Genomic DNA, 14,501 nt, shown 5'->3' with positions numbered 1-14,501 from the left:
AGTAGACACAAGGGGAGAGGTCACAGGAATTTGGGAATTGCTAGCGGCAAAGATGCCAAGGCTCATCGCGTTTGCCTCGTCTCATCCTGGTACAGTAGTTTGATATTGGAGTTATTAACCAATGTGTCTATCAGAACAATCAACCTCCATCGTTACACAACCAACCTGGCATGATACAAGGAGAACCCTAGTGATAAGAGAGCTTTCAACAACAACTTGCATATAAATAGCAGCTGGGTAGAAAAACATCCCAAGGTGCTTCACAGGAGGGTTATCAAACAAAATTTGACACAGCCACATAAGGAGATATTAGGGCAGATGACCAAAAACTTGGTCAAAGAGGTAGGTCTTAAAAGGAGTAGAGGGGGGCAGAGAGATTTAGGGAGGGAGTCATGGCTGCTGAAGGCACAGCCACCAATGGTGAAGCAATTAAAATCGGGGATGCTCAACAGGCCAGAATTAGAACAGAGGAGACATTTTGGAGGGCTGTACAGAGATAGGGAGGAACGAGGCGATGGAGGGATTTGAAAACAAGGATGAGAATTTTTTAAAATCGAGATGTTGCTTGACTGGGAGCCATTGAGGGTCAACGAGCACAGGGGTGAACGGGACACAGTGCAAGTTAGGGTACGGGCAGCAGAGTTTTAGATCGGAATTTTTGTCCAAGGCATCCGTTCCCCACCAAGCCTGCTACAATTAGCACATGTCATTGCTCAAATTATTCACATATTGCATCCAAAAATGTTCTCTCTCCCTGGTGTGAGGGTGCCAGAGTTAAGGAATCTCACTAATTGCAGGAATCAATAATAAAAATAATATCTCCTGCAATGCTGAGGATTTTGCAAGCTTTCAGACATTTTGTAGAGATGTGTTTCACTATTCAGTTACATACTGACTTGAAGTGTCAAATGCCAATTTAATATCATCAGTACCAAGTATTTCCCAGCACAACTTAGAAGCCACAAACAAGAGCAAAGTTATAATTGACAGTAGGAACTACACTACCCAGGAAGTCTGCCGTCCTTCCCTGGTCTGGCCTACATGTGACTCCAGAGTCAGAGCAGAGCAATGTGGTTGACTGTTAAACACCCTCTGAAATGGTCTAGCAAGCCACACAGTTGTACCAAACTGCTACAAAGCGACTAGTTTTTAATTCCAGATTTACTAATTTAATTCAAATTCTAACAGCTGCTCCGGTGGGATTTGAACCCATGCCATAGAAACATAGAAAATGGGAGCAAGAGGAGATCATTCAGCCCGTCAAGCCTGCTCCACCATTCACTATGATCATGGCTGATCTTCTATCTCAATGCCATACTCCCACTCTCTCCCCATACCCCTCGACACCTTTAGAATCCAGAAACCTATTTCCTTCTTAAATATATTCTGTGACTTGGCCTCCACAGCCTTCTGTGGTAGAGAATTCCATAGGTTCATCACCCTCTGAGTGAAGATGTTTCTCCTCACCTCAGTCCCAAATGGTCTACCCCGCATCCTGAGACTGTGACCCCTTGTTCTCGACCTCCCCCCAGTCAGAGGAAACATCATCCCTGCATCCAGTGTAAGACCAGCCCCGTCAGAATTTTATACGTTTCAATGAGATCCCCTCTCTTTCTTCTGAACTCCAGTGAATGCAGGCCTAGTCGACCCAATCTCTCCTCATACAACTAATCCTGCCATCCCAGGAATCAGTCTGGTGAACCTTTGCTGCACTCCCTCTAAAGTCTCTGGAGAGTGGCTTGAACCCATGACCTTTTGCCTCAGATGCAAGAGCCAAACAGACACGTCGCTATTTCCTGGTGGATATTAAAAAGGATGTCGTTTAGGCCAGCTGGAGTATTTTACCTCAAAACATCACAAGGAAATATTTTATGCAAAGCGATTTATTAAGATGGTCAGTGTAAGAAAACAAGTTAGTTCCCAGGGGTACAATGTTACTGTAACCCAATCTACCCTTTCAATTGAAAGATAATCATGGTGAATAGAACAAGAGAAGCAACTTCAGTATTTTCAAGTAACTCAATGCCTCCTTTATGTGTGGATGGGCTGGCTGGCCTCAGCTGTGATGTAACAGATGCATTGCTCGAGAAGTCAAGCACCATGGCAGATGGAGATTCACTGAAACTCCTCCATAGGCAACATGGCCCCTGCCTATCTACCGCCACTGCTCCCAGCTAACACTACTGTCAACTGTGGTGCTCCCGACGTGATCAGCTAACTCCTCGCAGGCTGAGGATGGATTGTGAGGCCTTTCCCGTCTATCCAGCTCACCGAGGAGATATCAGCCCGGATCATTTGGGATTCAGTGATTGTCCGGCTGTTGACAGGGCTCCAATACCCACCCCACACTAATGAAGGGACAGATTCAGGATGAGTAGAAGCCAAGGTGTATTACAGGGAAAAAGGAGCCAGCACGCGCTCCGGGGGGAGGGGGAGGGGAACCACTGCTGCAAAAGGGTGTTAGTGGTCTTCCAGTAGAAGCCATTGTGCAGTGTAAAGGGGTCATTGGATACTGTTCAAAAATCAAGAAAACAAGAAGAGTTATCTTTTGGAAAAGGAACTACAGCACTGTGTGCTAAGAGGAAAGATTGTTTGGATGAATTTTTTTTGCTGGTTACAGTACAAGATTCACTAACAGGGAGCTGCTTCTTTCAGGGTTTGGAAACAAACTCACACACCCTTACCTTTAGATGCTGAAGGAGTTCCTCAGGCTGCAGTTTAACGATATCATTATTTAATTGGCCAGTGTCAGACTAAAAATGTTGTGTGAGTGTCATGGCCGAGGCCAGACCCTCCTCAACCAACGTCCACACACTGATGCTTTCCAGCGGATCTGACTGGATGGAGATTAGGGCCCTGATCTCCTCCTGAGCACATGAGGAGCTGATGCCAATGGGAGAACCTTCAATCTTTGCACCTCGTGTGTGTTGTGTAAACGCACTGCTCGGGGTTGGGTCCCAACCTTACTGACCAGTCAGGTCCTGGGATCGAACCCAGGAATCTCCCAGTCAGCCTGCCTCATATCCACACCCCATTGGGCAGCGCACTTACCAATGGACGACAAGTAGTTTTTAAATAGGACGCTCCCAAAGCAACATGGGGCAGATGCTTCAGGCCTTTTCTCTGTCATGTGACCCTGGCTGCATTTAGCGTAAGTGTGAACCTAAACATGGCCAGCAATCGCTGGCATTCATCTGACAAACCATGCCACCCCACCATACCACCACAATGCCAAGACTCTTGTGCTTACCTCTGGGGGGATACTGTCATCAGAGTCCGAGCTATCATCATACCCATTGTCAAATCCACAGTCCAGGTTCATCTGCAACAGCTGGTCGATGGTGGCATCCACAGCCCCGTTGTTGGCCCTCAAGACGCACTCAATCACATCATAGTCCATGTTCGGGAACATGACCTTGAAGTCCTCCATGGCCTGGTTGAACTCAAGTCTCCGGACCTGTCGGGGCGGTCTGCTGTTGTTGAGCAGCTGCGAAGGAGGGTTGGCTGAGCCATTCTTGGAGCTGCCATTGCTACTGTTCCGCCGGAAAAGGCTGGTCATTTTCAAGAACGTCTTTCGAAACCTGCTCAGCTTGGAGTGGGAAATGGTGGGAGCTTCTCGAGGTGTCAGAGCTCACTCGTAAAGCTGCTGCAGAGCCATATCCCAAGGTTTTAGAAACAAATGCAGCAAATCCCAGTGTAAACATTCAAGCTACTTTATAATAAAATGAACAAGGCCTCACAACCATGGGCTTCCGGGCAAAAACACAACACCACAGGAACTGTCGTTTGCAAAATACACCGGCAAAGATCCTAGAATATCCCACTCCTCATTGGCACTGCAATCTCGCAGACCATCTCCAACAGTCAATGGCACACCTGTAAGAGACAAACAAGAGCTTATGTTAGTTCTAGGTTGTGAGAGATACATTTAAAAAAAAACTTTGCTTTCAAGAGATAGGCAGTATCGCCAGTTAATGACCACTCCTCTATGCCTTGTGAACGTGGTGATGGGCTTTCTTTCAGGAGTTGTTTGTTCAACCAAATGGCTTGAGAGGGCCATTCAAAAATCAAATGCTTAGAAGGAGCAGCAGTTTCCCTTCTCCGAGGGATATTACTGAACAAATCAACAGCTCTCATGGTCATTATTTCTTGTGCTTGCCCACAACTGACCTGATTTATTGAATTTAATTTCGCAACTGGTGGGACTTGAACTCCCCATCTCTCATTGCTAGTCCAATGATGAATAGCAGATATATTACACAATGAACAGTAGATCCAAGGTTCCAGGTCAAATTAAGAATGCAGGAATATCATCTCTCAATAAAATACTATTGGACTGGATATCACAGAATGTAAAAGCACTGCCAGGTGTGCAATGGTGCCATACAGAACACAAAGATCCCATGTACAACTTACTGATCACAGCTGAGAGAACAGTTCGGGTGCTCCATTTGGCCTTAGCCCCCTGCAAACTAGAGGGTGGGATATTGGCCAGGGCTTCCTCTGGTGATCACTTATCTGGTGGACACGTATATAGATGTTGGACAAAGACAGCAGATAAACTGGGTGCTTTTATTTATTCTTTCATGGGATGTGGGCGTCGCTGGCAAGACCATTTGTTGTCCATCCCTAATTGCCCTTGAACTGAGCGGCTTGCTAGGCCAGATTTAAGAGTCGACCCATTGCTGTGGATCTGGAGTCACATGTAGGCCAGTGCAGGTAAGGATGGCAGATTTCCTTCCCTGAAAGGACATTAGTGAACCAGATGGGTCTTTACAACAATAAATGATAGTTTCATCTAGATTTATTAATTTAAATGGCACCAGCTGCCATGGTGGGATTTGAACCCAGGCCCCCAGAGCATTAGCCTGGACCTCTGGATTACTAGCCCAGTGACATTACCACTATGCCACCATCTCCCAAGTGGTAATCTCTCCCTATCTTCCAAGTGTAGTGAGGTCTGATGACACTCATTGTCTGCTGGTGCATTTAATAGATGGCCATTTTTGGCAAGGAACCAGAAGGCAGCCATTGTCTGTGAACCAGCGCAAGAGTCAATGCCTTCAGGGCCCGTGGAAATCTGAGGAGGCAAGCGGAAATCTACTGAAATGACTGTCCTCAAAATGACTGAGCTCAGTGGATAAAGAAAGTTTTGTTTTTAATCCTTTCGCCTGACATGGGCATCGCTGGCTAGGCCAGCATTTTTTTACTGTCCATTACTAATTTCCCTCAAGGTGGTGGTGGTGAGCTGCCTTCTCAGACCGCTGGAGTCCACGTGGTGCAGGTACACCCACAGTGCTGTTGGGAAGGGAGTTCCAGGATTTTGTACCAGCGACAGCTAAGGAAGAGCGATATAGTTCCAAGTCAGGATGGTGTGTGGCTTGGAGGGGAACTTACTGCATTACGTCCAAATGGTAAAAGGTGTAATTAGTCTGCTAATCTAAGTATTCTGCAATAAAGCTGTTATGTTGTGCCTTCTCACTATAAATCAAGCCTTCACCTCCTTTTCTCTGCTCCGGCAGGTGCTGACTTGTGCCAGAGTATGGTTGCTCACCAGTATCATTTTATGGTGCTTTCACAATGCCCTGTCTTCATTATTCTCAGCTTCAGACTATTTCCCTTCAACTGGGAGGACTTAAACTTTTTGCCACAACAGCCACTGTTTTACGTTAGCCGATGAGAGATGTAATTTTCTGAGGTAAGGTAGTCTCCTAACACTAACTAGGCATTGTTACTGCATTCTGTTGCTACAACAAGTGATATTCCTTTACTGGTTGGCTGTAACCAGCGGCCCTTATCAACTGCTATATAATTAGGGCTGGAACCCGAGCCTGGGCCCTATGAACAGCATGTCAACAATACTTGACCCTCACACCTACCAAAATACCTACTTTACTGCAATTCCAGCTTTATAATGTTTCTCTACCCCAGTGGGTATTGTCACCACTATAAATCAGCCAATGAGCTGGAGGCAGGTTGGGACATGACAGGCTTTAGGGAAAACTGCAAATGGGTACCTACTTTTAAAAAAAATTCTTTCACAGGGTGTGGGCGTCGCTGGCAAGGCTGGCATTTGTTGCCCATCTCGAATTGCCCTCGGAGAAGCAGAGCCTCTACAAACTACAGCAAAGTGAACTCATGGTCCAAACTACAGCAAAGTCTCCTGATAAAAGCAGGATTATTTCTCCAGCAAAAAAACTGCTGCGAGTGGAAGAGAGTACAAATTCTATGTATAAAAATCAATCCCAGCCAATTACAGCAGTGCTTTGTCCAGACATGATTGACACCCATAATTTCTCAACCCTCTTGATTCTGGTTGGGAGTTGTGGTGTCACAATATATAATCTTCTCTTAATCAAGCTTCAGGACATTTCTCTTCAGGAATGCTTGCAGTAGCAAATAAATGGAGGGCTGTGTGTCTTTGTGAGAGTTGAAGTGATCTTTCTGGAACGCGGAGGGTTAATACTGGTAGGCAGTTTTTTTTTCCACTTTTCCCAGAAGGCACAATCCGATACTCAACTTGGCTCTTCTTGCCTTTCACACACAACAAAGCAGCTGCAAGATTTAGTGAGGAAAACCACTTCCGTGAAGGGAAACTGTCCAGTATACAAGCACACAGCCTTGTGTGACATGAACCATGGCTGACTGTGTTTTGCATTCCCCCCCTTCCCCCACCTTCCCCTCACACCATCCTCCCTCCCCCGCCCGGAGCCCTGATGCAATATCGAGCTGCAAAGTTCTTAGATCGAGCGATGACAAAGCGCCTGCCACTGAGTGGGTCGACAAGCCTGGTGAAGAGCACGTTTGGTTTGCTGAAGAGAGAGAGAGCGCGCGGCTGGTTGGAGGAGGCCAAGGGCCTTCAATAAAGCACATTCGGCTGTTGCCAACGCACATCTCTCATTCCGCAGCACGCTTCACATACTTTCTTTAAAAATATTTTCATGCGATGTAGGTGTCGCTGGCTGGGCCAGCATTTATCACCCTTCCCTAGTTGCCCTTGAGAAGGGTGGTGGTGAGCTGCCTTCTTGAACTGCCGCAGCCCGTGTGGTGTAGGTACACCCACAGTGCTGTTAGGGAGGAAGCTCCAGGATTTTGACCCAGCGACGATGAAGGAACAGGTGATATATTTCCAAGTCAGGATCGTGTTTGGCTTGGAGGGAAACTTCCAGGTGGTGGCGTTCCCACACATCTGCCGCCCTCGTCCTTCTAGATGGCAGAGGTTGCGGGTTTGGAAGGTGCTGTCGAAAAAGCCTTGGCGAGTTGCTGCCATGCATCTTGTAGCTGGTACACACACTGCTGCTGCTGTGCATCCGCGGCAGAGGAAGTGAACGTTTAAGATGGTGGATGGGGCTTTGATCAGAGGACCGCTTTATCCTGGATGATGTCAAGTTTCTGAGTGTTATTGGAGCTGCACTCATCCAGCCAAGCGGAGAGCGTGATTCTATCTATTGTGCTTTGTAGGTGGTGAGCAGGCTTGGGGGAGGTCAGGAAGTGAGTTACTCGCCGCTCATGAAGAAGCTACGAATCAGCGCACATGTCTGAAGACATCAATTTGATCAGCTCAAAGCACTCATTGCTGCCTGACTACTGCAAGAGCGGCTCAGTGAACATCCCTCTTGACGCATTGTCCTCAATGGACAAAACACCAGATGCTTTAGTTCTCTCCCTGAAGTGGTGGATTTGGCAACGATTGCTCCAGTCTGCCTGCAGCAAGCAGTGCCCGGCTTGTGATGAGGCAAGATTGCTCGGTCTGTGAATCAAAGCAGCCATGCAGGAGGGAAGCCCAACTAACTGTAGTGCAACGTGAACAAAGCTCTGTTTGTTTTGTGCGCCAAACCAACTGCCAATCACTTGGGTCGGGAAAGTGAACCACAATATTGTTGACATATCTCTTTCACCCTTTGTGACTCGAGAGATCAGGCGAGTCTTCTCTTGCTGGCTTGGCTTATTGCTTTTGTCCATCGCTAAGAATCGCTTTGTAATTTGGAGTTCAAAAACAAAAGGTTCCAATTGAAACGCATTCAGCTCATGAACAGAGGTCCCACTGACAGGACAAAATGGTCCACTTTGTGCTGTCTCCGCACTGAAGCCTGTGTCCTTGCCAAGCTCATCACCGGAACAAGTGATCGGTTATCTCCTGAGAAACCGGCCTCTTGGGGAGTGCTTTTAGACTATCGGACAGCAAGTTACACTGTACACAGTGAAGGCAAATTCATGGTCAGGGGCTGTAAATCACACAGTGTCGAAAAGGAAAGCCAGTTCACCAGCCATTTTTTTGCCAAGTAATGAAAAATATAAAATTACCTCAAGTATACAAATCTGTGCAATGTCATGCAGCAAGAAACCACTTGTCCTAGTCATAACCCATCATCGAATTTTCCTAAGTTCGTACAATCCCAGGCAGGGATGCTAAATTAATAATGTCACAATAACTCTCACTTCACCGTTCTGTTGGTTGTTACGGCAATGTTGTTTTTAAAACATATCAAAGACAGGGTATCACTCTGTCCCATGTGGAAATTTCACCTGCGACCTTCACCAAGTAAACAGAAGAAAACAACCTCAGGTCCTACTGGGGTGTGCAAGCGACACCCTCAAATCAAAGGCTCGCTGGAAAGCAACAACTGCTGGCATTTATATAGCGCCTTGAATGTAATCAAAGTCCCAAAGTGCTTCACAAGAGCAAGATCTGACAAAACCTGACACTGAGCCACATAAGAAGGTATTAGAATAGATGACGAAAAGAGGTAGGTCTAAGCGAATGTCTTAAAGAAGGAAAGTGAGGTAGAGTGGTGGAGAGGTGTAGGAAAAGGTGTTCCAGAGCTTAGGGCCTAGGCAGCTAAAGGAACAGCCACCAGTGGTGAGGTGAAAGAAATCGGGGAAGCACAAAACAAGAATTAGGAACATAGGGCTTGGGAGCAGGAGTAGGCCATTCAGCCCTCTGAGCCTGCTCCACTATTCAATAAGATCATGGCTGATCCGGATGTGGTCACAACTTCACTTTGCTGTCTATCCGCCCCAAAACCCTGGACTCCCTTGTCTATCGAAAATCTGTCTAACTCTGCCTCGAATAAATTCAATGACCCAGCCTCCACTGCTTTCTGGGGAAGAGAATTCCACGGACTAATGACCCTCAGAAAAGAATTTCTCCTCATCTTCTCAATTGGAGGAATGCAGAGCTCTCAGGAGGTTTGTAGGGCTGGAGGTGGTTACGGAGATAGGGAGGGGTGAGGCCGTGGAAAGGCAAGGGAAGAGAGAAAGGAGGAAGTGAAGGGAGAGACAACGCTCCAGTTCACAGAGAGGAAATTAACGGGAGCGCTAAGCTGCTCCGAGAAACAGGATCATTTTAGCAAAGTAACATAAAGGCAATACAAGAATAAAAGAATGTGCAAATGGTTATGGTGAAAAGCCCAAAACAAGAACAAAGGCAAGAAGACATGGAAGAGAGGGAAGGAAGATGGAGGAGGGAGTGAAAGAAAGGAATTCTGGAATGGAGTAAAACTGCACGGAGGTAAAAAAAAAAACAAACAAACAAACCAGCTTCCCGGTTGCAGAACTCAGCCCCTGGCCAATCCTGTGCTCTGATAGAGTCAACAACAGAAGAGGCAAGTTAGCCCCTTCTCATAGATACCAACACTCCTTTAGTTTAGGGATTTAGATTTTACCTACTTTTGGATGCCTCAAAGTTTGAAAGTTCAATTTGATTCAACAGCTCGACCATGATGTAATTTATCTGGAGGAGATTTTGGTTCTTGATCTCAGAACTTGGGCAGCACTGTCCAGACCAGGAAAAGTACTGCGAACTGTGGAGGAGGGTGGTGATAGACTTCACGAGGACATAAGCAGGCTGGTGGAATGGGCAGACAAGTGGCAGATGAAATTTAATGCGGAAAAGTGTGAAGTGATTCATTTTGGCAAGAACAAGGAGGAGAAGCTGTATCAAATGAAGGGTACAATTCTAAAGGGGCTGCAGGAGCAGAGGGGATCTGGGGTAGATGGGCACAAATCGTTGAAGGTGGTAAGTCAGGTTGAGAAAGCAGTTAGTAAGGCCTACTGAATCCTGTGCTTTATAAATGTGTCTATAGATGCAGACTGTGCAAAAGCAAGGTAATTATGAAGAACCTTTATAAAACATAGTACTCCAGTTGAGGCAGAACCTGTGTCCAATTCTCAGCACCATACCACAGCAAGGATTTACAGACCTTAGAATCACAATCGCAGAATCGCTATAGTGCAGAAGGCGGCCATTCAGCCCATCGTATTTGCACCGGCTCTCCAAATGAACATTTCATCCAGTGCCATTCTCCTGCCTTCTCCCCGTAACCCTGCACATTGTTTCTTTTCAAATAATCATCTAATGCCCTCTTGAATGCCTTGACTGAACCTCCACCACACTCTCGGGCAGCGCATTCCAGACGCAAACAACTCGCTGTGTGAAAAAGTGTTTTCTCATATCACTTTTGCCAATTGCTTTAAATCTGTGCCCTCTCACTTTCGATCCTTTCACCAGTGGGAACAGTTTCCTCCTGTCTACTCTGTCCAGGCCCCTCATGATTTTGAACTCCGTACCAAATCTCCTCTCAGCCTTCTTTTCTCCAAAGAAAACAGTCCCAACTTCTCCCAAACTATCTTCACAACCAAAGTTTCTCATCCCTGGGACCAGTCTCTCCCCAATGACTTCACATCCTTCCTAAAATGCGGTGCCCAGAACGGTATGCAATATTCCAGCTGAGGTCTGACTAATGCCTTAGTTCAACATAACCTCCTTGCTCTTGTACTCTATGCCCCTATTAATAAAGCCTAGGATACTCTTTACCTTATTAGCTGCTCTCCCAACCTGTCCTGCCACCTTCAATGACTTATGCACAAAAACGCCCAGGTCCCTCTGTTCCCGCACCCACTTTTGAGTAGTGCCCTTCATTTTATAATTGTCCCTCCATGTTCTTCCTACCAAAATGTATCACTTCACATTACTCTGCATTGAACTTCATCTGCCACCCATATCCACCAACTTGTCTATGTCCTTTTGAAGTTCTACGCTATCCTCCTCACAGTTCACAAGTTTTTTTGCTTCCAAGTCTTGTATTGTCTACAAATTTTGAAATTGTGCCCTGTACACCAAGGTCCAGATCATTAATATATATTAGGAAAAGCAAAGGTCCCAATACTGATCCCTGGGGAACTCCACTACAAACCTTCCTCCAGCCCAAAAAACATCCATTAATCATTACACTCTGTTTCCTGTCACTCAACCAACCTTATATCCATGTTGCTACTGTCCCTTTTATTCCATGAGCTATGACATTGCCCACAAGTCTGTTGTGCAGCATTGTACCACATGCTTTTTAGGATCAAGTGCATCACATCAACAGTGTTGCCCTCATCAACCCTCTTTGACAAACTCAAGCAGGCTAGTTAAACACATTTTCCCTTAAAAAAATCCATATTGACTCTCCTTAATTAACCCACATTTGTCCATGTGACTAATTCCGTCCCAAATTATAGTTCCTAGAAGTTTTGCCACTACCGAAGCTAAACTGACTGGCCTGTACAGAAAAGATTTACCAGAATGGTTCAAGCACTGAGAGACTTCAGTTCTGTGGTCGGATTGGGGCTTTTCCCCTTAGAGAAGAGAAGATTGAAAAGAGATTTGATAGAGGTGTTCAAAATCATGGGGCAAAACCGTTCCCATTGGTGAAAGGATCCACAACCAGAAGACACCGGTTCAAGATGAATGGCCAAACAACCAAAGGGAAAGCATTTTCACACAGCAAGTGGTTAGGATCTGGAATGCACTGCCTGAGAATGTTGTGGAGGCAGGTTCAATTGTGGCTTTCAAAAGGCAATTGGATAATTAGCTGAAGAGAAAAACTTTGCAAGGGTTCGGGGGAAAAGGCAGGGGAGTGGGACTAGCTGAAGTGTTCTTGCAGAGAGCCAGTACTTACAAGGCAGGCCAAATGGCCTCCTTCTGTGCTATAACCCTTCTATGATGCTATATTCAAGAGGAAATTGGATTATTATCTGAAAAGGAAGAATGTGGAGGGCTACAGGGAGAGGTGGGGGAGTGGCACTAGGCAAATTGCTTCTTCAGAGAGCCAGCACAGACACAATGGGCCAAATGGTCTCCTCCTGTGCTGTAACCGTTCTATGATTCTACATTTCTTTTAATCATTTACATAATTATCTGATATGAAATGAAGCTGGTATCGGTTTTTGTCCTTGAACTAATTCTGTCCTTGAACTTGTGCTGATTTTGCAGCCATTAAGATGTTAAGTAAGGACTTCCCATATTTTGCTCCGGCCATGATGAAGGAATGTTGGCACATGCCCAAGTTGGAATAGTGCGAGGCAGAGGGGATCTTTGCACCTGTGACAAGGGAACTGAGTGACGATTGTGCCATCGAAGGTCAGGGAGAGATAATTGGGCAATATAGTCTTTGCCCCTCACTTCTGCGTCCTGTCAGGTGAAATTGTGCCCTGTACACCAGGGTTGGGTGTTGTTCAGATCCTGCTGTAGATTGGCAGGGACTGCTTCATTATTAGAGGAATTATGAATGGAGCGGAACACTAGAGGGAGAGAGTAGACGTCACACGGGTAGCTCCATTTCTGACCTGATGATGGAGCAACTGAAGGCGCCTAGGTTGACAGGGCTGCCCTGACAAACTGCTGCTCTGACATCTCAAGGATGCAGTGTTGTGTCGGTATGATACCAGCAAGTGGAAGGTTATGCCTTTGACACTCGATTATCTGGGCTGAATGCTGCCTTGATGTCATTCAGCTCGTGTCCATGCCTGGATCCCAGCTACAATGACGTCTGGAGTAAAGCATTTGGGCAGAAACCAAAACTGAACATCAGTTTGTAAGACTGGTGACGGATCCTTCTATCATTTGGCTAATGATTAGAAGTAGGCTGATATGGTGATATTTAGCCCAGTTAGATTCCTACTTTTTTGTAGATGGGACATACCTAGGCGATTTCCCTCACTGCTAGGCAAACACAAGTTTCATAGCTGCATTGACTAGTTCTGGTGCACAGGTCTTCAGCACTACAGCCGAGATGTTATCAGGGCCCTCGGTCTTTGCTGTGTCCCATGCATTTAACTTCACAATCTTCATGGAGTTGGGCCAGGTTTTTAAAGAATTCATGGACCATCAGAGGAGTCATGAGCCCTAGGCTGCATGAGGGGACCTTTTAAAAGGCAAGTTCAAGAGGTCCTCCTCAAACCCCCATGCCAAGCTCTGCCCCTGACCCACCCCCTGTGGCCCCTTATACCCCCATGTCAAACACTGCCCTTCTACTCACCCCTATAGCCCTTCATGCCCCCTATGCCAAGCTATGCCCCTGCATCCACCCGTTTTGTTTCTTTACACAAGGTTAAGTGGATTTAAGGGCTTGTGATTTTGTTATCTGGATGATTGACACTTTTTTTGCCTTCTGGTGAAATAACTTTGTACTATGTTAAAAAAGAGTGAATTACTTTTTTTTAAAAAAAAGTTTTTTTAGGGGGTGGGTGGAGGGACAGAGCTTAGCATGGGGCTCATGAGGGGCCATTGGGGGTGGTGGAGGGGCATTGCTTGGCATAGGGAAAATGAGGAACCATGAGGGGCCATAGGGTTGGGTGGAGAAGCATAGCTGGAATAGAGGACATGAGGTGGCATGAATGGGGATTGGGGAGTGTTTAGCGGGTGAGGCAACATGAGGGCTGGAGGGCCTGTGTGTCTTTAACTTAACTGGGACCAAGTTCTACAGCACTGAGGCGGACCTTTAAAACAGCCCATCTCTGCACCCCGCAGCCCAATGCTGCCTCCAGACTTTATCCCCGGGGTGGCTGGCCCAACCCCAGCTTGCACCTGCACCTCGACCCCCAACCCCCCACAGCAATGAAGATCCTGCCTTTGTGGGCACTCTCTTCCAAGGTGGCCGATCGAGAGAGGGAGGGTGGGGAAGAGAGGAAGAGAGAGAGAGAGAGAGAGAGAGGGAGGGTGGGGAAGAGAGGAAGAGAGAGAGAGAGAGAGAGAGAGGGAGGGTGGGGAAGAGAGGAAGAGAGAGAGAGAGAGAGAGAGAGGGAGGGTGGGGAAGAGAGGAAGAGAGAGAGAGAGAGAGAGAGAGGGAGGGTGGGGAAGAGAGGAAGAGAGAGAGAGAGAGAGAGAGAGGGAGGGTGGGGAAGAGAGGAAGAGAGAGAGAGAGAGAGAGAGAGGGAGGGTGGGGAAGAGAGGAAGAGAGAGAGAGAGAGAGAGAGAGGGAGGGTGGGGAAGAGAGGAAGAGAGAGAGAGAGAGAGAGAGAGGGAGGGTGGGGAAGAGAGGAAGAGAGAGAGAGAGAGAGAGAGGGAGGGTGGGGAAGAGAGGAAGAGAGAGAGAGAGAGAGAGAGAGAGGGAGGGTGGGGAAGAGAGGAAGAGAGAGAGAGAGAGAGAGAGAGAGGGAGGGTGGGGAAGAGAGGAAGAGAGAGAGAGAGAGAGAGAGAGGAAAGGGAGGGTGGGGAAGAGAGGAAGAGAGAGAGA

The 14,501-nt window shown here is 46.8% G+C and overlaps 1 protein-coding gene across 1 annotated transcript in view; it reads right to left on the bottom strand.

Annotated features, from left to right (window-relative positions):
* The window catches only part of cuedc1b (CUE domain containing 1b), a 156,400-nt gene that overhangs the window by 43,337 nt on the left and 98,562 nt on the right, over positions 1–14,501 (bottom strand). The window contains exon 2 of the mRNA XM_078548081.1: positions 3,251–3,876. Within this exon, the coding sequence (XP_078404207.1) occupies positions 3,251–3,559 (309 nt within the window). The 5' untranslated portion in view covers positions 3,560–3,876. The remainder of the gene's footprint in view (positions 1–3,250; positions 3,877–14,501) is intronic.

The sequence above is a fragment of the Cetorhinus maximus genome, chromosome 9 (assembly GCF_964194155.1).
Source record: "Cetorhinus maximus chromosome 9, sCetMax3.hap1.1, whole genome shotgun sequence".
NCBI classification, from domain to species: domain Eukaryota; kingdom Metazoa; phylum Chordata; class Chondrichthyes; order Lamniformes; family Cetorhinidae; genus Cetorhinus; species Cetorhinus maximus.
This window is presented reverse-complemented; position numbering and strand designations above follow the sequence as displayed.